The 27,285-nt window shown below is 42.9% G+C and overlaps 1 protein-coding gene across 1 annotated transcript in view; it reads left to right on the forward strand.

The window, feature by feature from the left end:
- WDR27 (WD repeat domain 27) overlaps window positions 1-27,285 on the forward strand; it is a 522,635-nt gene that overhangs the window by 129,325 nt on the left and 366,025 nt on the right. The window contains exons 15-16 of the mRNA XM_082251222.1: window positions 2,731-2,834; window positions 10,208-10,297. Coding sequence (XP_082107348.1) covers window positions 2,731-2,834; window positions 10,208-10,297 — 194 coding nt within the window. The remainder of the gene's footprint in view (window positions 1-2,730; window positions 2,835-10,207; window positions 10,298-27,285) is intronic.

The following is a 27,285-nucleotide window of genomic DNA, read 5'->3' on the forward strand; positions in this document are numbered from 1 at the left end:
TTGAGGACTTAAGTGAAACTTCCTGGTGACAAGGTGTATGTTTTTCTAATTGTGGGTGATGTGAATTCACAAGGCCCAGCTGAGTGGAGGCATTGCTAGAGAGGTTTACTGAATTGGTATCCCTTGCATAACACTGAAGCTCACTAATGACTAAATCAACTGCATTTGGGAACTGGGAGGTGTCTGGTATCCCTTGCATAACACTGAAGCCCACTAATGACTAAATCAACTGCATTTGGGAACTGTCTGCACATAGTTTTTGCTGTTTTTTAATGTTAAGATGCATCCAGAGGATTGCATGTTATTGGCATTAAAGGATAAAGATCTTTTATGAAAAAGTGGTATATTTCCACTGTAGATCTAGCAGTTTTCTACCTTTAAAAACAAGGTCCAGGCTCCTTCAGAAAACATTTATATCTTCACCCCAGCCGATTTTTCAATCTGCTCTCGAGTGCTGCTGCCGCCGCCATTTGCTTGTAGGGGAAACCGGCAGTGAAGCGGTGGGGAAAGGAGGAGAGGAGCTGAACTTTTGGGTGATCTCACCGCGGCAAGATGACCCAGAAGTGGGAGCGGGTATTTGTCAAGCCAGGTACCTGTTCCCCTCCCCCCCCGAAAGGTGCCAAATGTGGCACTGGAGGGCAGGGGAAGGCATATAAGCGTAGCTTCCCCTTTATGGTGGAGTTCCACTTTAACAACCCATTTATAATTCCAGTAGAAATTGCGCCTGTTATTAAGACCCAACTGATAAGTGGTTGGAAGCCCCCTCAAGACCTCAGTTCTTGCTGTTGTGCCCTGCCCTTCACCCCTCCTTGGTCATGACTTTACTTTGTCAAACTATGCCTGACTGATTAAAATCCTTTAAAAGAGATCTCACCACTGCTGAAGGTAATGTCTTGATTGTTGAACTCAAGTTGGTCCACTGAAAGCTTTCTGTCTCATCTCTTGCATGGGTCTTATGTCAGTACATATGCATAGACCACTGTGGTTGAAGTGCTGGACTGCCTATCCCTTGTGTAGGAAGAGTTTGATTGGCATTGCCTTCAAAGAACAGCATATCTTTGAACCAACTATTAATACTATCATAAAGAATGCTATTGTGGGCAAGAGCACCCATCTTCCTTAGAGGAAATAGCTTAATTAACATATTGCGAAGATCCCCCCCCCCCCACCCGACTGTTAAGAAACATTCCTTTTGTGTCTCTGCTCCCTTAAGGACCTCTTCAAGAACCCCCAAGTCTGTTTCCCAGTCCACCTACAAGATCTGGCACTCAGAGTCTGCCAAATCCTCACACAATCGTTCCTCTGCATAAGGGTGCATTCTTTTTTGGGAATGTTTGGTCAGCTACCATCTGAAACTCTTGGGTCCAAGAGGTGATATCCCAGGGCTACAAATTGAATCTTCCCTCCTTGTCCCCTCCTTGGTTTCTAACCTCTAATCTTCTCCTGTCACTGCATAGCTTAGCGGATCTCCATCAAGCCTGTTGAGTCTTTTAGACCACCCTGTCATTGCCCCAACTCCTGTGGCTGAATGGTTTCAAGGCTTTTACTCCAAACTGTTCTCAAACCCAAAGGAGGCATCTCTCCTAGCTTGAGTCTTAAAGCTCTCAATGTCTTAATTTGTGCTGATAAGGGAATGCATATTCCCCAGACATGTGAAAACTCAAAATACAGATTAGAACTTGTATATAACATTTGTGTAATATACATTGTTTGAATAAGGTTTTTGGAATGGGATCTATGCCTTAGAGCAGTGGTTCTTAACCTGGGTTCGATCGAACCCCAGGGGTTCGGTGAGTCAGTCTCGCAGGCTCGGTGGAGGTCATTTCTGAACTGGTCTCTGAAAGACAACAGCAGAAGTCAAACTGATTTGCAGTAAATATTCATTATTATGTTTTTGTGTGAAAATCATGTTTTAATGGTTTTGTTCTATGTTCTTAATTGTTTTGTTCTTTAATGGTTTTGTTCATTTTGTGCACCTATGTATAAATATATACCTAAATATATACCTATGTTTTGAATTTGAAAAAATCATATTTTATTTTTCCAATCAAGAAGGGTTCGGTGAATGTGCATATGAAACTGGTGGGGTTCAGTACCTCCAACAAGGTTAAGAACCAGTGCCTTAGAGTTTTTTGATAAAAGCAGCTGCCTTAGACTGGTATTTGAAATGCAAGGTTTTTCTTTAGCCAATACCAGGAATTGTATAGCCATTAGGTATTTTAATAAATGATACCTAATAATAACGAGTATTGAACCTTGCAGAGAAGTAAGTAGTGGCCTTAGACTGGTATTTGAAATCCTAAGATTTTTAGACAATAATACCTGATGCATAATAAAATATGAACTTTTTATTGCTTGTAAGGTGCAGATCATTTTTTTTTTGATACCATACAAAAAGAAAGTTAAAGATACTGAATTTGAGCTCTCACTTACCAGACCTCACTTTTTTTATCTTTCGTATGATCGAAATTCAGGGCTTTCTGGTGGTGATCCTCAGTGAACTGCATTTTTTTGTGCAAGGAAAACAAATGCGGAAAATGTTACAGGAGTTAGGTTATTATAACAGCAATTATCATTTTCAGAAAATATTCAGGAATGGCAGCCCCGTGCTTCTATTTTGAATGTTTTTCTCAAAATGCATCCTGCTTGTAGTAGAAGTTTGGGCTTATAGACTCACATTATTTACAGTGAGGATGCTTATGTTAAATATTCATGTTTCTTTTATTGCAGTGGAATGAAAAAGGAATATCCAATGGATTCTGCGGCACCTAGCAATCTTCAGGGAAAGATAACTTTATCTATCAGACCCACTGTTGGTTGTATTAAGTACTCAGGTAGGTACAAAAACATATCAGGTGTTGCACAGTACATAATCAGAAGGGATGGGGGCTAAAGAGCGACCCCCTAGAACGGCTGCATAAAGGCATGCTCACACCAACTGTGTAAATTTTGAAAAATCTTTATTGAAGAGCAAAAAGACACATTGTCTAAAATTACCCCTTGTGGGGGAAACAATATACAGTACATAAAAAGGTTCAATGGTGAAGATAAACAACAAACAAGACAATCAACATGAAACAATGACTCACACACACGAGGCCGGCCACACATTCACACTAGAAGATCTGACCAACAGAGTTGCATACAGGCTGCATATTTTCCTGATCGGAATCTTAGGATGCTGCTCTGTTATGGGTCTGTTGGTCGGCATGCCACAATTGCAAAAATTGCACCACAAAGATATGACTAGGTCACTTCAACTACAGGTTCCATCACAGTGCAGTTCAAAAATTTCCTATGATATAAGCCTGATAAGTCAGCAGGCTGCTTCTGAACCAGATCACTTGATATAGTTGGAGTTCTAGAAATCGAATTTCAAAAAAGTGGGTAAACCAGTGGAATATATAAATCAAAGACAATGCATGTCATTCCTGAACTCATGTAGATAGTGATTATTGGGACTCTACAGCTTCAATTAAAGTCCTCAAGAACTGGGATGCAGTTGGAGGAATGTCTGTATGTCACTGCTGTCAGGCTGAATGCGATGTCAGTTCATTTGGCTGGACAGTGATGAATAACCTAAGGTAAGCGAAGTACAGAGTCCACTTTGAATATAGGGGTAACGGTGTCAGGCCGACATGATCACCCTGCCACGATGGAGTCTCTCCTTGTGTAGAAACAGGTGCGGCAGCTGGGGAGAGACGCAGTATTACTTGGTAGCTGCGCTGGCTCACACCACAAGAGGGCTATGTCTGGCATGGGAGCATCGCTATTGGCCTTTGATGTATAGATATCAGCTCGATATTCAGCCCAGACCTCCCGGTGTTCACTGCCTTTTCTCTATCCCCTATTTCCAAATAAACTTTTTAGCTCACCGTTAATTCTCCAAGCTGGAAAGCTGCTTTGTAACGGAAGACTGCTGCGGCCCATCAGTGGATAAGGTGAGCATGGAAGCCCAGTGTTCGCGTTCCGCTGCGGCGTGCCACGAGGAGGCAGCATGTACCATGCGTCGCGGACTTGTTACGTCATAGACAGGAGCTGGAACGCTACGGTGGCTCTTCCGGGTGGTGTGCGGCCGGCGTGTGACGTCAACGCATTTCGCGTGCGTGACGCACAGTACATAACTTAGACATTTAGATTGTTTGTATTTCTAATAAGCCATTGTAAATCAGTGCCATGCTGATGGATTTCTACTGTTGTTAAATGCACAAAAAAAAAACGATGGACAAGTGGTACAAAAATCTGACAAGCAAAAGTTTAAAATGTAACTATTTATTAAGAATTGTAATTAAAAGGGCATTTGCACCACATTCTACCATGGTATGCCTCTTTACACATTGGAGCACCACCACTGCTTTCCTTTTTTTACATCCTTTTGTAAAGCTGTCTTCAGTCTGGTCACATGACAGTTCTGGGTCATCTTCCTTGTTTTCCTGCAGTGGTGGTGGTGTTGGTAGGGGGGGGGGGGGGGCACTGAATACTGCATTCTCATGTGTCCTTGGTGCCCTGGGTTCATACAAAGTGGGTTGAATGAAGCAGAGCGTCATTCCATGCGAAAGAGAGGCAGTGGATGGGACTGGCGTAGAACATGAAGTACAAGTGCTGGAGTGTGGAATGGATGAGTAAAGCTTTGGTAGGAGAGTGTTAGACAATGGAAATAAAAGACATTTCGTTAAAACGGCCTTAAAATTTTTAGTGCTTGTTAGGGTTAGATGAAAAAGCAAGAACTCTTTCTGCATCGAAACGGTGCTTATCATGTTTTTTTTTATGGTCAGCTTTCATGGTAGCACAGGATGTATGTAACATATGATCTCCTTTGTAACCTGAATACTGTTTTGTATAAGAACCTCATTTCGAAAATGAATGGTGACGTTGAGCTCATTTAACAAACCCCTGATACACCATAATATTCATGCAATATACAATGGTATGATGTGGACGCGATGAGCAATCATTTGCCTTACCAAAAATAGTTTTGTACTGTACACAATCATTAATGTCATGCCAGCTGGATGAGACCAGGAAGAAAAGACATATGCTTTTCATTTCCTTGTTGTTATTTTAAGATTGTTATATTTCTTTTCCTTGCTTTTATCATTTGGATAAATGATCCCTAGTATGCTGAGTTAACACTTCTTTGTATTGGAAATAACTATGATTTTGCCTGCAACATTGCCCAAAGTGAATTGTTTAACCACTTCAGCTCTCGCACCTGTATACCTATTATGGACCAGAGCAATTTTCTAATTTCTAGGGGCAATACCTTTGTCAACATATAAAGCGGAACTCAAGGAAAACTCCTCCCTTGCAGTAGAGCACTGCAAAGTTCAACTCGTCCCTTAGTTCTAAGGTATTTGGAAAAACATTTTTTGCTTACCCAATCCTCTGCTCCTGCTAGATCAGTCCCCACAGCCTCTTCTCCAATGCACTTTGGTGGTCTAAGGTCCTCTGATGTCATTAAGACTGGTGCAGGGTCCATAGCCCTGCATTGGACATGAGGACGCTGAAGAACAGTCCACTACTGGGGCTAGGGGGAGCAGCATCTGTTGGGAGATGCAGAGAATCTGGTAAGTAAAATGCTTTTCCCCTCTGCTAGACCTAAATGAGCAGTGAATCCTTCAGCCCGAGGCATGGATCTCTATCCATCTGCTGAGAGAATTTATTTTTAGGGCTTATTAATCATTAAGCATATATAATACAACATAAAACATGAACTTATAATAAAGGGCAACACACTATATACAATATCTACAATATATAAACATGCTGATATGCATAAAAAAAATATCTTACACAGACATGCAGAAAAATTATACATTTATAATAATTCAGTCTGCCACTGCCTAAATAGCAGACACCAAAACACAGGTTAACCCTTCAGTGCTTGAGTCAGAAATCCAAACTGACTAAAGTGATACTAAACACACACTGTTTAATTTACATTGTCGCTTCTATTTCTGTGTGTGGAGGATGGCACTGTAAATATTTTAATTACAAAAAAAAAGCATCTAAGTACCTTTTTCATTATCAATATACAACTGTCACGTCACCCAGCTCTTTCCCAGCCTGTCTGCAGAGAAACATAAGCAGGAGGAGCTTTTAGTCTTCTGTTACTGCTCACATGTTCAAAATAATGATAATAAAAAAAAAAACAGACTTTGGAATACAGAGTAAAAATAAAAGAATAATATCAATAAACTATTTTAAATTGTCATGCAAATATATATTTGAAATCAAATCTTTATTATTTTGTGAAAATAACATGGTGTGGGTGGATTTCTACCAGTCACAGGCTGTGTCACGCACTTCCAGCCCGTGTGTTAAAATAAGAGGGAGGTGAAGCCTCCATCAATATACTGTACATATAATATCTTGTTCCCATTGTGTATTACTGGTTAGTGGGCATAGAGGAGGGAGGGAGTTGGCTGTCATTTACCACTGTGTATACGCCTACATGTGTGACTCTATAGTCACATGGGCTGCTCAGATGTGAGAGGGAGATAATGCTCAGGATAGAAACTAACTGAAAACTGAGCATGTGCAGAGCTGCCACCACATCTGCAAAATCCCTAGGACATTGGGGACATTAACAGAAGAGGGAGATAGAGAGCAGCAGGATCAACCTGAATTTTTTGCAAAAGACAGAAAATGAATTTCATAGTGACTGAGTGAGTATGAGCAGCATGTAGTACAGCATTTATTGATAGCTTTTTATGATGTGGGTTTAGTGACTCTTATCCTGTGATGTTGTATGCACATTATTATAAGGGACATGGCCTACACAGTTGCTTATATATTTTTATTCTTCTAATGATGCTATGTTCTCTGACATGAGAGGGGTCGATCTCTTGAAGTATAGATGTTGCATTCTGTGGTAACAATGTCTTCCGAAATTGCACTTCAATGCTGTACCTGTATAAAGTGATGAATGAAGTAACTTATTACCCCTACGCTTGCGCAAAAAATTACCCCAAAAAATTAGTGATTAAATTATATACATAAAGCAGCACATCATAAAGCAAAAGCTTAACAAATAAACAAAGAGGTGATAATGACCGCGCTTCCAGTAAACAATAAAATATTAAATGTATTAAAATTAAATAAAAATTAAAATACAAAATTGTGAACCATGAAACAAAGTGCACAACAGTCCCAATTGTTGCAAACAACACAATCCCAAATGTGTTTGATCTCTTCCAAGACCATCCAAACCAAGAAATGACCCATGAGCTGGTGTGTTCCTTCTCCATCGACATTCACATGCACAAAACACTCACCAGATGGTTTTGTCCCCCATTACAGGTAGTCAAACTCAGTATGAATGATATGGTATGGTGAAATGTGATATATGTTATGATGAAATGTTTGGACATATTACGCTATGAGAGGTCTATCTCTTTTTCACTTATATATCATACTCCGAGCATCTATACCTATACCGACAGGCTCTTCCCGACGTCTATGGAATTGGGAATATCATTCATACTGAGTTTGACTAACAGTAATGGGGGTCAAAACCATCTGGTGAGTTTTTTACACAAGTGATTGTTGGTGGAGAAGAGACACACCAGCTCACGAGTAAATTATTGGTTTGGATGGTCTTGGAGGAGATCGAACATATTTGGATTGTGTTGTTTGCAACAATTATTTTGGACTTTTGTGCACTTTGTTTCACTCTTCTCAATTTTGCATTTTAAATGTAATACATTTAGTATTTTATTGTTCACTGGAAGCACGGTCAATCTTGCATCTGTATTTGTTTATATGGCAAAAAAAAAAAAAAAAACGAATAAAAAAAGAAAAACACCTTTTAAATTGCAGCCGTTATCTGTCATTACTGAAAACAATTCATATGCAATATACTATATAATATACTATATTTAATTTTTTTAATGTTTTTTTTATTCCTGACAATGTTAAATAAATACCGTACATCTGAGAAATATTTTGTCAGAATTCTTTTAGAATTTCTTTTGAATGGAGAGAGTTATTACACATAGGGGTTGATTTACTAAAACTGGAGAGTGCAAAAAAAAAATCTGGTGTAGCGCCATGCATGATAGCCAATACACTTCTAACTTCAGTTTGTTCAGTTTAGCTTAGACAAAAAAAAAAACCTGTTCTAGTAAATCAACCCTATGATATAAAAGGTTTTAAAGGAGAACTACACAAAACCTGATGATGTACATGGTTGTAGGCGTTGGTGTATGTATTATTTCTTGTTTTGTTATGTTGAACTGAATGTCCTGTATTGAACATGTCCATTCATAGACCTTCTACCTGTGCTGGCTGTCAGTCTGAAGATATTCCCTTATTATAAATGTATGATTACATACATTTTGGGCATTTAGCTTTATTTTAGTCAAAATTCTTTTCTCCCAAAACAGGGCCTTTTTTTGATCTGTTAGACACTTTTGGGTTTTTGTTGGAGTTAAGGTATGCTCGTGGAAAAAAAAAATCTTTCCAAAAGTTTTAACAGAAGCAGTTCATTTCCTGTAATATCATTGTGGCCAATTAGCCCTTTAGCAAGAAACAAATCGGAACCAAAGTTACATTAGTGAAAAATCACGCCTTAACTTTTATAAATATAAACTTTGGCTGCAAAAATGAATTTAAATGTTTATTGGTTCTACAACTACAAGTACTTCCGTTTCAAGCAATCGTAGGCATTTTTGTAGCCATATATTTTGTATGTTTGTGTTTTTATCTAATACTTTGCCTGCCATTACTAACACTTTGTGATTGCGCCTTTTCCTATTAGCCTTACTTCCTTGTCTTTCACTTTATTTTTCTGCTTGTACACCACAGATGTTCAGTTAGGTAACCACTGTTTCGTAAACTGCCAATTTGCCTAATTCAGACTTACTGAATAGCATGATTCCAACCTAAATTTTGTCTGGAAGGTAGAGTTTATCCGAGGATAGTGAAAATGTAACATTACACGATGTTCACATTGTCTTTACTAGCTACGTGCTGAACGTATCAATATGTTCCAATTACCCCTTCCTTTCTGTTTCTTCATAGCCATGTTGTAAAGTATACCCATATGGCCTGCAAACATACCAGTCCCTTGTCCCAAAATGCTCTGTAAAATGTAATCTTATCCATGCAGCCATAAGAGTACATTCTGATTGCACTTGGAATGGAGCTGCTGAAATTTCCTAGGAAGGAGAATTGGAACTGACATTCTTATTGGTTCTTGAACAAAGGGTACAATATACCACAAAAAATGTGGATGATAAATGTCTAGATGTCTTAATGTGTAAAATGACTTGGGAACAGCTATAGCAATGTACATTTTTATTATCAACAGACTTCAGTGTTACAGTGGGCCACGATTACTCATGTAAAAATATTGTTGTAAGATTCATAATGGTACGCTTATTCATATGTTATGGAAGTGCCCCAAACTTACCCGATACTGGAAAATAATAACATTAACTATTAATAATACATGGAATATTACTCTCCCTTATGAACCAAAAATAGGATTGTTAGGTTGCTTGAATGGGAAGGATTATTCTTCAATTCAATTCTTGGAGTGCTTTTTTTTTTTTTTAGCCAGAAAGCTTGTTGCAAGGAAGTGGTTTTCTCCTTCTCCCCCCAGTCATTCCGAATGGGTTGAGGAGGTTAACATAACACTACTTCTTGAATATCTTACATACAAACATAGAGGCAGTCTGAAAAAATTTGATCGTATTTGGGAACAATGGCTAGCTGGCCCGGGGTTGGCCCCGGCACAGATGGCTGCTATTAGAATTTTTGGAGGCACACCTCCTTAAGTTTATAAAACTGTTGACTCTCAGAGACCCTAAAAGGTAGACCAATGTAATGTGTTAGGAGAAAACTATATTTTCGAGTATATACTGATCTTGGCAGAGGTGCTTTTTTTTTTTTTTTTGCTTTTTTTTTTTGGGGGGGGGGGGGGGGTTGTGTTAAGAATGTAGTTTGTAAAATGGAAAAAATAGTTATATACTGCAGTATATGCATGTGACGAGATGATGGTATTTTTGTACAGAGATAAATAATGTTCACATATATATGTATTGATGGATGTACATAGATTTGTTGCTATACTGGTATGTATATATATATGTATGTATGTGTTTGAGTTCTGATTATTGTACCTATCTTGTTGTAGTGTTAATTTTTTCTTTAATAAAAATTATCTGATTGAAAAAGATATATATATTTTTGTCTTGCATAGGAGATGGAATTAAACTTGCATGCGGATTATCTGATAAATCTCTGTTGGTGTTCAGTTCAACATTAAAAGAAGAACCGGCAATTTTAACAGGTAGCCATTTTGTTTTATTTAAATATTTATTAATATTTACAGGATATGATAATCTGTGGTGGATATTTCTTGTTTATATAGGACCATGTGAATTTCTACATAGATGTATGCACATCTAATCTATTCAGTATATTTCCAAAATGTTTGTGTAGCTATGAAAACATATCATACAGTAAAAGGGAGGTTAGAATGATATAAGTCCCTGATGCCCAACACTCAGCATTCTGTCATATTAGCAGCTTGCCGCTAGCAACAAGGGGAGTGGTGAATAAGGAGAGGAGGGTGTATCCTCTGGTCCATACTTTGGTAGAGGCTCTGCTATGCTCCTGTTCATTAGATACTTTATTTTAGAACCCGTGATGCCATCACTGGGCCTTCATGCTTGTCTATGCAATGCAGACAGATCATGGATGGTGGGAGGAACCAACAGGGCGTCCATCACCCCCATGGCAATCTCATATTTACACTGGCGTGACGCTGGGACCACAGTGTGGGGCGGTTTCCGGTGGACGCAGATACACCCGCTGGGCCATGCTTCTGTTCAGCCCACACTCTTCGGTGCGTGGCGCCTTCGTCCCTCCCCGTCTTCCCTGTGTGCCCTCAGTTCCCTTAGGAGATACCCGGTGCCGTGTCTCACACCTTATATCAGCACTCACTCAATTTGCAACATATGAACCAGACATCTACTCCTGATGAAGTGGTACAATTGGTCCACGATACGCGTCGAGTCTATTGATGTCATGATCTTGTCACACCATTCTATCATTTTTGCAATTTTGAGTTCAATACTGTTGTGATTTTATCCAACCATTTTACTACTATTTTGGTCCAATATTTATTGGTTTTATGAATACTGGATCTGAGGACCAACTTATCGGTGTTTGCAATACCTTGAAGAAAATTTTGTTGTATTACTCTGTATATTTTCTATGACAATGTTTATTGTATGTTGTTCACATTAAATTTATTATTTTTTTGATCCTGATAGCCTAGTCATGTCTTTCATTTAAAGTCCCGACCCTCCTCATTTATTCAATGCAATGCAGACAGATCATGGATAGTGGGAAGAACCAGCAGGGTGCTGTTCATCGCTTCTTGAAAACATGTAAGCTGTGGGATGGGAATTAGTTATGCAAATATCAAAATGCCTTGGTGGTGGATGTCAGTCTTGAGGAGTTTGCATTCATAGTCAGGCTGCATTTGCATGCAGACCACCCTAGGTAATGCCCAATGAACAAAAGAGGGGGAATCGGCAGGCTGGGTAGGAAATGCCATGTGCAAAAAATATATGTACCACTGTCTACTAGGCAAGGGTGGTGTGTAACTTGAGGACAGCAGCAGTCATCAAAACAGACAAAAGTATGCTTCTAGTACTGAAGAAGAAGAAACCAGCACACAGGGCCCCCTTTTTTAAAGTGTGGAGCCTTGAAGAAGGGAGCTAAGTTGGAAAGCTTGCACCTCAGAGTATATTTTTTAGCTACATGAAAGTTATCATCTACATTTTTGCTTTCAGCTACCTTCAAACAGCTTTTTTTTTAAATCATTAGGGCACCTTTCAGTTCAAGTTTCAGAAGAATAAACACTGATATTATTGGGAACATTGACAGTCACACTTCTGCACTGCTTGAGATTTGTTAAAAACCTGCTAGCATCTGACAGTCTGCACTCCCATCAAGATTCATATGCTAAAACTGAGATTTGCATTAAGTACTAGCCGAAAGACCACTATAGCACAGTCGCCCAGTTCTGGGAGGGCGTCTATTGGTGTCCTCCCAGAACCCCACTTACCTGCATGCCCTCCTGGCGAGCATTGGGCAAGCTCTGTGATTTCTGTGTCCTTTAGACAAAGCTGATCACAGATCGAGGTAAAGGGCCAATCACAGCAGCCCTTTACTGTGCGATCAGCTGTGTCCAATCACAGCTCATTAAATGTAAACAAATGCCAGGGCTGTAACAGCATGAGGAAAAGAGAGCCGGTAACTGGCTATACTGTGACAGGGGGACATTTATGGCGCTTTTCCACTGCATGGAACCAAACGGTTCGGCTCGCTTTTGTGCTTTTCCACTGCTGGTACCGCTTGGTATGGTGTAGGAACGGTTCACTACGGTACGGCGGCACTTTTCCACTGCATGGAACCGAACGGTACGGCTCTCAAAAACAGTACCACCTCGATTGTGGTTCCAATAGGTACCATAACCGGTACCATATCCCACAATCCTTTGCATGCAGTCACTACTAGCCACTGATTGGTCAGAGAATCCCACCCACCCTGTTGTTATCCCACCCACTTAACTTTAGTACTACTTTAGTGGAAAAGCAAACCATACCGTACCGAACCGTTCCAACACCGTACCATGCGGTACCAGCAGTGGAAAAGCAAACCGGGCCAAGCAGGGCCGAGTAGAGCCGAGCCAGTACTTGCAGTGGAAAAGTGCCATTACACTGATATCCAGGGCACTGATCATCAGTGCCGTGATTTTCAGTGCAGCCCCATCAGTGGCAATCAGTGTCTGTCAGTGCAGCATATCAATGCAGTCTTACCAGTGCCCATTAGTGCAGCCTCATCAGTGCAGCTTATCAGTGGTCATTAGTGGAGCCTCATCAGTGCACATCAGCAAAGAAGAAAAATTATTTATTTGCTAAATTTTATAACAGAAATAAAATGTTTTTTTAAAAACATTTTTGGTCACCAAAAGAAAGCTCTATCTATCTAAAAAAAAATTATAAAAATGTTATTTGGTTGCAGTGTTGCATTGTGGATTAATTGTCATTCAAAATACGACAGCGCTGAAAAACTGGCTTGGTAAGAAAGGGGGTGAAAGTGCCCAGTATGCAAGTGGTTAAAGGCTTCAACAAATCTGCTTGAAGCTGACACAAAGGTTTGTATCTCTTCTGTATTGAAGCTCATATGCTTTCAGTATCTGTGCATTCTTAAAGGTCTCCACATTATGAATGTCCTCTGCTGCTTTTCCTCTTAACTCATATGGCTTTGTTCAGGCATCCAACAAGAAAAGCATTTTTCCGGATGGATTACAAAAAAATGAACCTAGGTCTTCTTGTTTTCCACTAGAGGGCAGGAGATGAATACAATTCAGTTGTATTTACTTTTAAGCTAGTACAGATAACTGTAAAGAAGAATTGTATTCTTTCAATCTCACAAAAGTGAGTACACCCCTCACATTTTTATTATTTTTTTTTTATGTGACAACACATAACAGAAATTTGCTACAATGTAGTGAGTGTACAGTTTGTATAACAGTGTACATTTTCTGTCCCCTCAAAATAACTTAACACACAGTCATTAATGTCAAAACTGCTGGAAACAAAAGTGAGTACACCCCTAACTGAAAATGGCCAAATTGGACCCAAAGTGTGGCCACCATTATTTTCCAGCACTGCCTTAAGTTCACCAGAGCTTCACAGGTTGCGGTTGGAGTCCTCTTCCACTCCTCCATGATGATATCACAGAGCTGGTAGATGTTAGAGACCTTGCGCTCCTCTACCTTCCCTTTGAGGATGCCCAACAGATGTTCAATAAGGTTTAGGTCTGGAGACATGCTTAGCCAGTCCATCACCTTTACCCTCAGCTTCTTTAGCAAGACAGTGGTCGTCTTGGAGGCGTGTTTGGGGTCGTTATAATGTTGGAATACTGCCCTGCAGGCCAGTCTACGAAGGGAGGGGATCATGCTCTGCTTCAGTATGTCACAGTACATGTTGGTATTCATGGTTCCCTCAGTGAACTGTAGCTCCCCAGTGTCGGCAGCACTCCTGCAGCCCCAGACCATGACACTTCCACCACCATGCTTGACTGTAGGCAAAACACACTTGTCTTTGTACTCCTCACCTGGTTGCGCCACACACGCTTAACATCATCTGAACCAAATATGTTTATCATGGTCTCTTCAGACCGAAGGACATGGTTACACTAATCCATATCCTTAGTCTGCTTGTCTTCAGCAAACTGTTTGCAGGCTTTCTTTTGCATCATCTTTAGAAGAGGCTTCCTTTTGGTACGACAGCCATGCAGACCAATTTGATGCAGTGTGAGACGTATGGTCTGAACACCGACAGGCTGACCCCTTCAACCTCTCCAGCAATGCTGGCAGCACTCATATGTCTATTTCACAAAGACAACCTCTGGATATGACGCTGAGCACGTGCACTCAACTTCCTTGGTCGACCATGGCGAGGCCTGTTCTGCGTGGAACCTGTCCTGTTAAACCACTGTTGCCACTCTTGCCCACCATGCTACAGCTCAGTTTCAGGGTCATGGTAATCTTATAGCCTAGGCCATCTTTATGTAGAGCAAATTTTTATTTTCAGATCCTCAGAGAATTCTTTACCATGAGGTGCAATGTTGAACTTCCAATGACCAGTATGAGAAAGTGTGAGCGATAACACAAATTTAACACACTTACTCCCCATTCACACCTGAGACCTTGTAACACCAACAAGTCGCATGACATTGGGGAGGGAAAATGGCTAATTGGGCCCAATTTGGCAATTTTAACTTAGGGGTGTACTCACTTTTGCTGCCAGCCGTTTAGACATTAATAGCTGTGTGTTGAGTTATTTTGAGGGGACAGAAAATTTACACTGTTATACAAGCTGCACATTCACTACTTTTTCATTGTAGCAAAGTGTCATTTCTTCAGTGTTGTCACATGAAAACATATAATAAAATATTTACAAAAATGTGAGGGGTGTACTAACTTTTATGAGATACTGTATATGTAAAAGAGTGAGCTTAATGTATATCATTTTATCAGTTTGCTTAAAAGGACAAATATAGCAAAGCTGTAAAACTTGTGAGACATTTGATAGACCATTGTAAATACCCCTGGCAGTGTTATAGTTTGTCCTAATCTCTTTCACGTTGAATTTAGTTTGACAGCCAGGCTAGAATAGCTGTAGAGAAACATATTCATGAAGGTATGTGGAATAAAGAAAGGAATGTAACCATCATTTATTTGTAGGATGCATTCAGTCCTAAGGTAATGTGCTCTGATGCTGGTTTGCTGATGACCATGTGAATAAAAAGGTCAACACTAGGGTTGAGCGAACACCTAGATGTCCGTGTTCGACGGGTTCGGCCGAACTTTAAAAAAAAGTCCGGGTCCGTGTCCCGGACTTTTACCGAACTTTTCCCGGACACCGAACCCCATTGAAGTCAATGGGGACCCGAACTTTAAGGCACTAAAATGGCTCTAAAACACCAAAGGAAAGGGCTAGAGTGCTGCAAATGGCAGCAAAACGTAATTAAGAGCATGGCAAGTGCTCTGCAAACAAATGTGGATAGGGAAATAACTTAAAACAACAAAAAAAAAACAGAAAAATAAAACAATGTTCTTCTTCATCTCTGAAGGACGAGGCCCATATGGAGTAGGAGGGAGGTTGAGGTGGTGGTGGATGTGGCGGTGACATAGGCGTGCGCACAGGGTGTGCTGGGTGTGCCTGGGCACACCCTAATCACCTAGGGCACATAGCATTGCCAGTGAGGAGATGGGAAAGATCTCCCTGGGACCTGCTCTGCTCTATTTCTCCTTGCCTACAGGTACATGGCCCCGATACATTACTCTCCCTGCTGGCAAACACATGCATGTGTATTTCAACTTTGGGGTGCACACCTTAATGCAATAGGCTGCGCACACCTATGGGCGGTGTAGGTGGAAGCGGCGGTGGAGGAGGACCAGGGCCGGATTAACAGCATCATGGGCTTGGTGCTGAGGATTTTGAAGGGCCTTAAGGGCCGTGCCTTGCCATGCACCCAGAGGAGGAAGGGTGCAGCCATGCATGCCTAATTCAACATGGGATGCTGTCTCTGAAGCCCATAAACACATCCATGCATCGCCAACTGTCCCTCCTTGTCCGGCCTTCACGCTGTGTGGGGAGGTTCTGAGGGTGCTGCCTGGGGAAGCGAGCATAGAAGCCAGACTTCTGTGTTTACAAGTGACAGAAGAGCGGTAACAGTGAATATGGCCAACCCGGGGCCTATATAAAAGGTAGGGGCCTGGAGCTGCAGCTCCAATAGCCCCTACATTAATCTGGCCCTGAGGAGGAGGACGAGGTAGCCAACACTGCTTCTTTTCAAAAATTTTAAATGAGGGTACACCCCAAAAGAGTGAGAAAGAGCAAAAATGGAACAATGGGTGGGTAAGGTCGGTATCCATTGCTATTCTGCATAAGGTACGGAAAAGTCCCGTGGGATCCATGCCTGGTTCATTTTAATGAACGTGAGCTTGTCCACATTGTCTCTGGACAGGCGGCTGCGCTTGTCTGTTATAACGCCCCCAGCCGTGCTAAATACCCGTTCAGATAATACACTGGCTGCAGGGCACGCCAGCACCTCCAAGGCGTAAAGGGCAAGCTCAGGCCATGTGCCCAATTTGGAGACCCAGAAGTTGAAGGGGGCAGACCCGTCATTCACTACATGTAGGCGTGTGCACACATACTGCTCCACCATGTTGGTAAAATGCTGCCTCCTGCTAAGACGTTCCATCTGAGCTGCTGGTGCTGCTGTTTGTTGTGGCGTGCTGACAAAGCTTTTCCACATTTCGGCCATGCTAACCCTGCCTTCTGAGGTGCTGGCGGTGCCCTGGTTGCGTTGGCGACCTCCTCCTCCTCCTCCTCTGCCTTGTGCTTCCACTGTGGCCCCGCTGTCAGATGGGAATGCCAGCAGCATGGCGTCTACCAGCGTGCGCTTGTACTCGCGCATCTTGCGATCGCGCTCCAGTGAGTGAATTAAGGACGGTACGTTGTCCTTGTAACGGGGATCCAGCAGCGTGGCCACCCAGTAATCAGCACAAGTTAGAATGTGGGCAACTCGGCGGTCGTTGTGGAGACACTGCAGCATGTAATCGCTCATGTGTGCCAGGCTGTCCTCTGTGGGAGGTGTATCGTCCGTGTCCTCTGTATCCCCCCAGCCACGCACCAGTGATGGCCATGAGCTGGCCTGGGTGCCACCCTGCTGTGAACATGGTTCCATCTCCTCCTCCAGCTCCTCCTCCTCCTCATCCTCCTCATCCTCCAGAACTGTGCCCCTGCTGGACAATTGCGTCCCTGGCGTTTGCGTGTGCAGGAACCCACCCTCGGAGCCCCTTGCGAATGACTGCCCTGAAAGCCTTGGAAATGTTACCTCTTCATCCTCCTCCTCCTCCTCATCCTGTGCCACATCCTCTTCCATCATCGCCCGAATTGTTTTTTCAAGGAGGCATAGAAGTGGGATAGTTAAGCTGAGAACGGCGTCATTGCCACTGGCCATGTTGGTGGAGTACTCAAAACAGCGCAACAAGGCACACAGGTCTCGCATGGAGGCCCAGTTATTGGTGGTGAAGTGGTGCTGTTCCGCAGAGCGACTCACGCGTGCGTGCTGCAGCTGAAACTCCACTATGGCCTGCTGCTGCTCGCACAGTCTTTCCAGCATGTGCAAGGTGGAGTTCCACCTTGTGGGCACGTCACATATGAGGCGGTGAGCGGGAAGGCCGAAGTTACGCTGCAGCGCTGCCAGGCGAGCAGCAGCAGGGTGAGAACGCCGAAAGTGCGCACAAACGGCCCGCACTTTCTGCAGCAGCTCTGACATATCGGGGTAGTTTTTAAGGAACCTCTGCACCACCAAATTCAGCACATGCGCCAGGCAAGGGATGTGCGTCAAACCGGCTAGGCCCAGAGCTGCTATGAGATTTCGCCCGTTATCACACACCACCAGGCCGGGCTTGAGGCTCGCTGGCAGCAACCACTCATTTGTCTGCTGTTCCATGCTCCTCCACAACTCCTGCGCGGTGTGTGGTTTGTCCCCCAAACAGGCAAGTTGTAAAACTGCCTGCTGTCGTTTACCCCTGGCCGTGCTGAAGTTGGTGGTGAAGGTGTTACGCTGTCCGGATGAGGAGGCGGTAGAGGATGAGGAAGCGGAGTAGGAGGAGTTACGAACAGGAGGCAAACTGAAGCGCCCTGCAATCCTCGGTGGTGGAAGGACATGCGCCAAATTGCTATCCGCCTCAGGCCCATCCGCCACTGCATTTACCCAGTGTGCCGTTAGGGAGATATAACGCCCCTGACCGTGCTTACTGGTCCACGTATCCGTAGTTAGGTGGACCTTGGCACAGATGGCGTTGCGCAGTGCACACCTGATATTTTCCCCCACTTGGTTGTGCAGGGAAGGGATGGCTTGCCTGGAAAAGTAGTGGCGGCTGGGCACGACGTACTGTGGGACAGCCACCGACATAAGGTTTTTAAAACTGTGCGTCTCCACCAGACGGAATGACAGCATTTCAAAGGCCAATAATTTTGAAATGCTGGCATTCAGGGCCAGGGATCGCGGGTGGGTAGGGGGGTACTTCCTCTTCCTCTCAAGTGTTTGGGAGATGGAAAGCTGAACGCTTCCACGGGACATTGTGGAGATGGTTGTTGGTGACCCAGGTGGTGGTGTTGCTGACAGATCGTCTGTTTGCGGGGTGGCAGGTGCCGGTATCACTACAGATGTGGCTGGAGCGGCCGAGACTGCAGCAGAAGAGGAAGCAGGATGAGCCAGAGACGTTTCTTGGTTTTGAAGGTGTGTACTCCACTGCAGCTCGTGCTTTGCACTTAGATGCCTGATCATGCAGGTTGTGCTCAGGTTGAGAAGGTTCATGCCTCGCTTCAAGCTCTGATTGCACAGGGTGCAAACCACTCGTGTCCTGTCATCAGCACATTTTCTAAAGAACTTCCACGCTAGAGAACTCCTTTGAGCTGACTTTGGTGCGCTCGTTCCCTTGCTGCATTGGGCAGTAGCGGGCGTAGTGTCTAGGGCACGGCCGCTCCGCTTCTGCACCCTGCTCCCTCTTCTGCTGTGCTGGTGGCTCTGTGCGACCACCGCCTCTTCCTCCAAACTACTCAGGTCACCTGCATGACGTTCATTCCATGTGGGGTCGAGGACCTCATCGTCCTCCACATCATCTTCCACCCAGTCTTCACCCCTGCCCTCCTTGTCGGTCTCCACAATGCTGAACGCCGCAGCAGTTGGAACCTGCGTTTCGTCATCATCGGAGACGTGCTGCGATGATCCTTGCATGTACTCATCTTGAGAAATAAGTGGTTGGGCATCGCTGCACTCAATCTCTTCCACTTCTGGGGCAGGGCTAGGTGGATGGCCCTGGGAAACCCTGCTGACAGAGTCCTCAAAAAGAATAAGAGACTGCTGTATGGCTTGGGGCTCAGACTGCTGGCCTGATTTGCAAGGGGGTGAGGTGAAAGACGGTTGGACATTGGCTGCAGGTGCCAACTCTGACCTTTCTGCAGTAGACTGGGTGGGAGACAATGTGAAGGAACTGGAGGCACTGTCAGCAGCAAACCAATCTACTATCGCCTCAACTTGTTCTGGCCTCATCACTTCTAGGGGCGTTTGATGCCCTACCAAATACTGATGCAGGTTCTGTCGCCTACTCACACTTGAGGAAGGTGTTTCACTTGTGCGTGTAGCTGGCACAGATCGACCATGTCCTCTCCTTGCAACAGGAGCTCTACCAGCAGCACCACGACCCAGGCCACGGCCCTTATTTGACGGTCTCCTCATATTTCTGTAATTTAAGATCTTGCCCTAGAAAGGTTTTTATTGAATAGCGGAATAGAAAATATGATCCAAAAAAAGTGTATGTATATCACACGTACACAACCACACTAGGCCCCAATTACTATTGTTTGTACCCCTAAAAGGCTAGATGAGGAGTAGGGGGAGTATGGAACAGGCAGCACCCTCAAACCTTCAGAAGTATGAGATGAACCCCAACAACTTGGAAAGGTGGATCTCTCTCACACGTACCGACACAGACTATCCCGCAATTCAATTGATCCTCAAAGGTTTTTATTGAATAGCGGAATAGAAAATATGATCCAAAAAAAGTGTATGTATATCACACGTACACAACCACACTAGGCCCCAATTACTATTGTTTGTACCCCTAAAAGGCTAGGAGTAGGGGGAGTATGGAACAGGCAGCACCCTCAAACCTTCAGAAGTATGAGATGAACCCCAACAACTTGGAAAGGTGGATCTCTCTCACACGTACCAACACAGACTATCCCCCAATTTAACTGATCCCCAAAGGTTTTTGATGAAATAGCGGAATAGAAAATATGATCCCAAAAAAGTGTATGTATATCACACGTACACAACCACACTAGGCCCCAATTACTATTGTTTGTACCCCTAAAAGGCTAGGAGTAGGGGGAGTATGGAACAGGCAGCACCCTCAAACCTTCAGAAGTATGAGATGAACCCCAACAACTTGGAAAGGTGGATCTCTCTCACACGTACCAACACAGACTATCCCCCAATTTAACTGATCCCCAAAGGTTTTTGATTAAATAGCGGAATAGAAAATATGATCCCAAAAAAGTGTATGTATATCACACGTACACAACCACACTAGGCCCCAATTACTATTGTTTGTACCCCTAAAAGGCTAGGAGTAGGGGGAGTATGGAACAGGCAGCACCCTCAAACCTTCAGAAGTATGAGATGAACCCCAACAACTTGGAAAGGTGGATCTCTCTCACACGTACCAACACAGACTATCCCCCAATTTAACTGATCCCCAAAGGTTTTTGATTAAATAGCGGAATAGAAAATATGATCCCAAAAAAGTGTATGTATATCACACGTACACAACCACACTAGGCCCCAATTACTATTGTTTGTACCCCTAAAAGGCTAGGAGTAGGGGGAGTATGGAACAGGCAGCACCCTCAAACCTTCAGAAGTATGAGATGAACCCCAACAACTTGGAAAGGTGGATCTCTCTCACACGTACCAACACAGACTATCCCCCAATTTAACTGATCCCCAAAGGTTTTTGATTAAATAGCGGAATAGAAAATATGATCCCAAAAAAGTGTATGTATATCACACGTACACAACCACACTAGGCCCCAATTACTATTGTTTGTACCCCTAAAAGGCTAGGAGTAGGGGGAGTATGGAACAGGCAGCACCCTCAAACCTTCAGAAGTATGAGATGAACCCCAACAACTTGGAAAGGTGGATCTCTCTCACACGTACCAACACAGACTATCCCCCAATTTAACTGATCCCCAAAGGTTTTTGATTAAATAGCGGAATAGAAAATATGATCCCAAAAAAGTGTATGTATATCACACGTACACAACCACACTAGGCCCCAATTACTATTGTTTGTACCCCTAAAAGGCTAGGAGTAGGGGGAGTATGGAACAGGCAGCACCCTCAAACCTTCAGAAGTATGAGATGAACCCCAACAACTTGGAAAGGTGGATCTCTCTCACACGTACCAACACAGACTATCCCCCAATTTAACTGATCCCCAAAGGTTTTTGATTAAATAGCGGAATAGAAAATATGATCCCAAAAAAGTGTATGTATATCACACGTACACAACCACACTAGGCCCCAATTACTATTGTTTGTACCCCTAAAAGGCTAGGAGTAGGGGGAGTATGGAACAGGCAGCACCCTCAAACCTTCAGAAGTATGAGATGAACCCCAACAACTTGGAAAGGTGGATCTCTCTCACACGTACCAACACAGACTATCCCCCAATTTAACTGATCCCCAAAGGTTTTTGATTAAATAGCGGAATAGAAAATATGATCCCAAAAAAGTGTATGTATATCACACGTACACAACCACACTAGGCCCCAATTACTATTGTTTGTACCCCTAAAAGGCTAGGAGTAGGGGGAGTATGGAACAGGCAGCACCCTCAAACCTTCAGAAGTATGAGATGAACCCCAACAACTTGGAAAGGTGGATCTCTCTCACACGTACCAACACAGACTATCCCCCAATTTAACTGATCCCCAAAGGTTTTTGATTAAATAGCGGAATAGAAAATATGATCCCAAAAAAGTGTATGTATATCACACGTACACAACCACACTAGGCCCCAATTACTATTGTTTGTACCCCTAAAAGGCTAGGAGTAGGGGGAGTATGGAACAGGCAGCACCCTCAAACCTTCAGAAGTATGAGATGAACCCCAACAACTTGGAAAGGTGGATCTCTCTCACACGTACCAACACAGACTATCCCCCAATTTAACTGATCCCCAAAGGTTTTTGATTAAATAGCGGAATAGAAAATATGATCCCAAAAAAGTGTATGTATATCACACGTACACAACCACACTAGGCCCCAATTACTATTGTTTGTACCCCTAAAAGGCTAGGAGTAGGGGGAGTATGGAACAGGCAGCACCCTCAAACCTTCAGAAGTATGAGATGAACCCCAACAACTTGGAAAGGTGGATCTCTCTCACACGTACCAACACAGACTATCCCCCAATTTAACTGATCCCCAAAGGTTTTTGATTAAATAGCGGAATAGAAAATATGATCCCAAAAAAGTGTATGTATATCACACGTACACAACCACACTAGGCCCCAATTACTATTGTTTGTACCCCTAAAAGGCTAGGAGTAGGGGGAGTATGGAACAGGCAGCACCCTCAAACCTTCAGAAGTATGAGATGAACCCCAACAACTTGGAAAGGTGGATCTCTCTCACACGTACCAACACAGACTATCCCCCAATTTAACTGATCCCCAAAGGTTTTTGATTAAATAGCGGAATAGAAAATATGATCCCAAAAAAGTGTATGTATATCACACGTACACAACCACACTAGGCCCCAATTACTATTGTTTGTACCCCTAAAAGGCTAGGAGTAGGGGGAGTATGGAACAGGCAGCACCCTCAAACCTTCAGAAGTATGAGATGAACCCCAACAACTTGGAAAGGTGGATCTCTCTCACACGTACCAACACAGACTATCCCCCAATTTAACTGATCCCCAAAGGTTTTTGATTAAATAGCGGAATAGAAAATATGATCCCAAAAAAGTGTATGTATATCACACGTACACAACCACACTAGGCCCCAATTACTATTGTTTGTACCCCTAAAAGGCTAGATGAGGAGTAGGGGGAGTATGGAACAGGCAGCACCCTCAAACCTTCAGAAGTATGAGATTGTGTTCACTGTACCCCACAAAGATTGAGTTCACTGCACCCCACAATGATTGTGTTCACTGCACCCCACAAAGATTGTGTTCACTGCACCTCACAAAGATTGTGTTCACTGTACCCCCCAAAGATTGTGTTCACTGCACCCCACAAAGATTCTGTTCACTGTACCCCACAAAGATTGTGTTCACTGCACCCCAAAAAGATTGTGTTCACTGCACCCCAAAAAGGATGTTGTTCACTGCACCCCAAAAAGGATGTTGTTCACTCCACCCCAAAAAGATTGTGTTCACTGCACCCCACAAAGATTGTGTTCACTGCACCCCAAAAAGATTGTGTTCACTGCACCCCAAAAATGATTTTGTTCACTGCACCCCAAAAAGGATTTTGTTCACTGCACCCCAAAAAGGATGTTGTTCACTCCACCCCAAAAAGATTGTGTTCACTGCACCCCAAAAAGATTGTGTTCACTGCACCCCACAAAGGATTTTGTTCACTGCACCCCAAAAAGATTGTGTTCACTGCACCCCAAAAAGGATGTTGTTCACTGCACCCCAAAAAGGATTTTGTTCACTGCACCCCAAAAAGATTGTGTTCACTGCACCCCACAAAGGATTTTGTTCACTGCACCCCACAAAGATTGTGTTCACTGCACACCAAAAAGGATTGTGTTCACTGCACCCCAAAAAGATTTTGTTCACTGCACCCCAAAAAGATTGTGTTCACTGCAGCCCAAAAAGATTGTGTTCACTGCAGCCCAAAAAGATTGTGTTCACTGCAGCCCAAAAAGATTGTGTTCACTGCAGCCCAAAAAGATTGTGTTCACTGCAGCTCACACACAGAAAAATGGATGTGGATCACTGACACCTGCCTATCTCCAATCCCACACCACACAGCAATATCGATTGTAGTTTGTAGAACACAGTTTCCCTAAAATTCAGCAGACTCTGTCCCTAACAGGATTGAGAAGAGATCGTAGATCAGGATTGAGTGCAGACCCCACCCCCCACACAGCAATATCGATTGTAGTTTGTAGAAGACACTGACCCTATAATTCAGCAGACTCTATCCCTAAAATGCCTACAACTCGCCCTGCCTAAACACTCCGACCTGTCCCTCAATTCTATCCGGACACAAATGGTTTTTTCCTGCCTATCTTTCCCTAATCAGCAGCCAGCACGTTGATGTGTGCTCTGTCCCTGAATCTAAGCAGCATAATGACGCCGCTGCGGCTGCCTCGAACTTATAAAGACTTGGTCACATGCTTCAGACGGCCAATCACAGCTACTGAGACATTTGCAGGCATGGCTGGGATGGCTTAAGGCACACCAGTTAAACGATTGTTGATTGGCTGTTGAAAGCCCGCCATGAAAAGAGCGCCAAAGCATGCAAAACCCGGAAATAAAACGACCGAACACGGATTTTTACCCGAACATACAGTAAAGTGTCCGTGTCCGTGTTCGGGTACAAAAAATCCAATTATTCGGTACGAACACGAATAATACAGTCCGTGTTCGCTCAACACTAGTCAACACCTTTTCAGGGACACAAATTCCATCTTTTCCCTCCTGTCAGAACGGCGATCTGTCTTGTTTACATAGGCAGACTGCAGTTCTGTGCCTTTGCCCGCAATCTGCAGGTGCCAGCGGACTTTGAGTCTGCAGTATCCACATATCAGCTCCCAGTATGTATACGAGCGAGCTGGTGGCGGCGCACATGCGCACCCCCTATCCGGAAGTGTGGGATCAGGTATATGTATATGACTGCTAGAGGGTGGTCCTGAACCAGTTAATCAGATGGCAGAATTTCTTTTAAATGGTAACTAATAGGGTACACTTTTTATTTTTATTTTGGGTAGAGTAAGGGAGGATATAAGCTCTGTCCATTTTTCCTTGCAATCGGTGTCCTATTTGGGAGATTTCCTTTCACTTTCTGTCCCAAAGCCAAAACAGGGATTGAAATCCCTTCAAAGTGAGGGAATCCTGTTGTGTCACCAGGGTCACCAGAATTAGTATCGCCGCTGGAAGATTTCCCTTTATTAGCGTTCTGATGTCAACCCAAAATTTAGGATTTTCTTTTACTTTCACTAATAATAACGCCAAACAGGGCAAATAGAGTGAGTCTCTTTAACGGGGGCATGGACAGCAATAAAAGCTTACAGGTGTTTAATCTCTATACTAAAAAATTGTCATGGCTTTTGTTGCACTTTAATTTGGGGGGAAGATGGAATTTTTAAAGCAATTGTAATAAAGAGACAAAATGTTTTTAAAGTGGTTCTAAGTCTAAAGGTTTTTTTTTAACTTAAAGTGTTACAAAACCCTTGTTTTATTTTAACATTAAAATAACAAACATGGTATACTTAACTGCTCTCTGCAATGGTTTTGCACAGAGCAGCCCAGATCCTCCTCTTCTAGGGTCCCACACCGGCGCACCTGGCTCCTCCCTCCTACCGGGTGCTTCCACAGCAAGTAGCTTGCTGTGGCGGCACCCAAGCAGGCGCGCTCTCGAGAAACATGATGGTCTACCCCAACCACTATATGTTCATCTTTCTTCCTCCATGGCTAGTAGTGCAATACCCTTTTCTTCTAGGTATAGGGAATCATTTCACCTCTTGCATGTTTCGGTGTTGGGCCTATTCTTATGGTAGCTGCAACAGAATAGTTTATAGGGGAATGTTGGAGAGGTGAATAAAATGTGGCCAGGGGTTGGGCTTTATACAAACACTGTCGTTCTCCCTAAGTGCCCAGTGTGGCAAAGTTTCTTTAAGTGTACCTCTGCACATAAGAGGGCTAATTTATAAAGATGTATTGTAAAACATAGTCAATATCTTGCATTAAAACACAGTTCCATTCCTCATTTTCTTGCAGTTAGTTGATGTTTCAAATATAAATGATTTAGTTAGTTTAGATGTGACTAGCCATTGCATAAATATCCCACATAATAAAAGATTAAGGTTAGGCATGTTAGTAGAAACATGTGAAAACTGTTGTGATGGAACTCATACTGTCTTTGTTGGACTTTTTTAAGTTTTTGTAGATTAATATTGTCTGTAGATCTGTGGCGTTTCTATATTTACCCTATATGCTTTTAGTCCGATCAATATTTTCTGACTTGTTTGTTTTGAGATTATGCATGTTTTGGTCAGGGGGCAGCAGGTGTCATGTCTCCCCACTCTCTGCATTCCTCTTGCTGGTGCTTGTCTCAGGCATGTGCTGCCAGGTGGAATCAGGAGCTAACTATCAAAGCAGCATTACAGGACACCTAAAAAGATGGGACACAGTACTATATGTAATTTGACCCTTTGGAAAATGAATGCTGTAGAAAATGGATGGACCTTCTTTATAGTTTTTTAGCATGATGATGATTTGGTTTTGCAAACCAGCTGATAGAAATGAGTGTTCTATTGTCTGATAGTAATCATTAAAAACTTTACTTTTAGGCCTACTAAAAAAACAGAACACTACATTGGATACAGTATATCACCCTCAAAGGGTGGGCCAACTCAATAATTTAATCCTACAGGATAAGACTGGGATGCCGTTAAAGTCCATGTGCTTGTAAAGGCAGGCGTCCCAATACTTTTGGTATTATAGTGTATCCTATTACCTTCTCCTTTAGGCTAAAATAAGCATAGCAGCAATTTTTGTATGTACAGGCCCTCTGACGATTTTAAACCAAATGGAAGGTAGAAATAAAATTGTACGTTCTCCTAGGTGATGCATGTGTTTATTGCCATTATGATTTTACAAACATGTGACTAATATTTTCACATTGTATGTATGGCAAATAACAATTGTAATAGCATAGTGAACTGAGCCTCATTTCTGTAATTTATAGTGATTGATCTAGACAGTTTTCAAAGTTTTGTACTATGTGGATAATTTTCTACCTTGCTTGTGAGTTATACACCACTGAATGCCTCTGGTTATCAAAATATATATTGGATGGGAATATATTTCCTATTGAAGGAGACTACTGCTGACATATACCTTTGCTATTTTCTCTTTCGTTCATC

Source organism: Pelophylax lessonae, assembly GCF_965119305.1.
Source record: "Pelophylax lessonae genome assembly, chromosome: 3".
NCBI classification, from domain to species: Eukaryota; Metazoa; Chordata; class Amphibia; order Anura; family Ranidae; genus Pelophylax; species Pelophylax lessonae.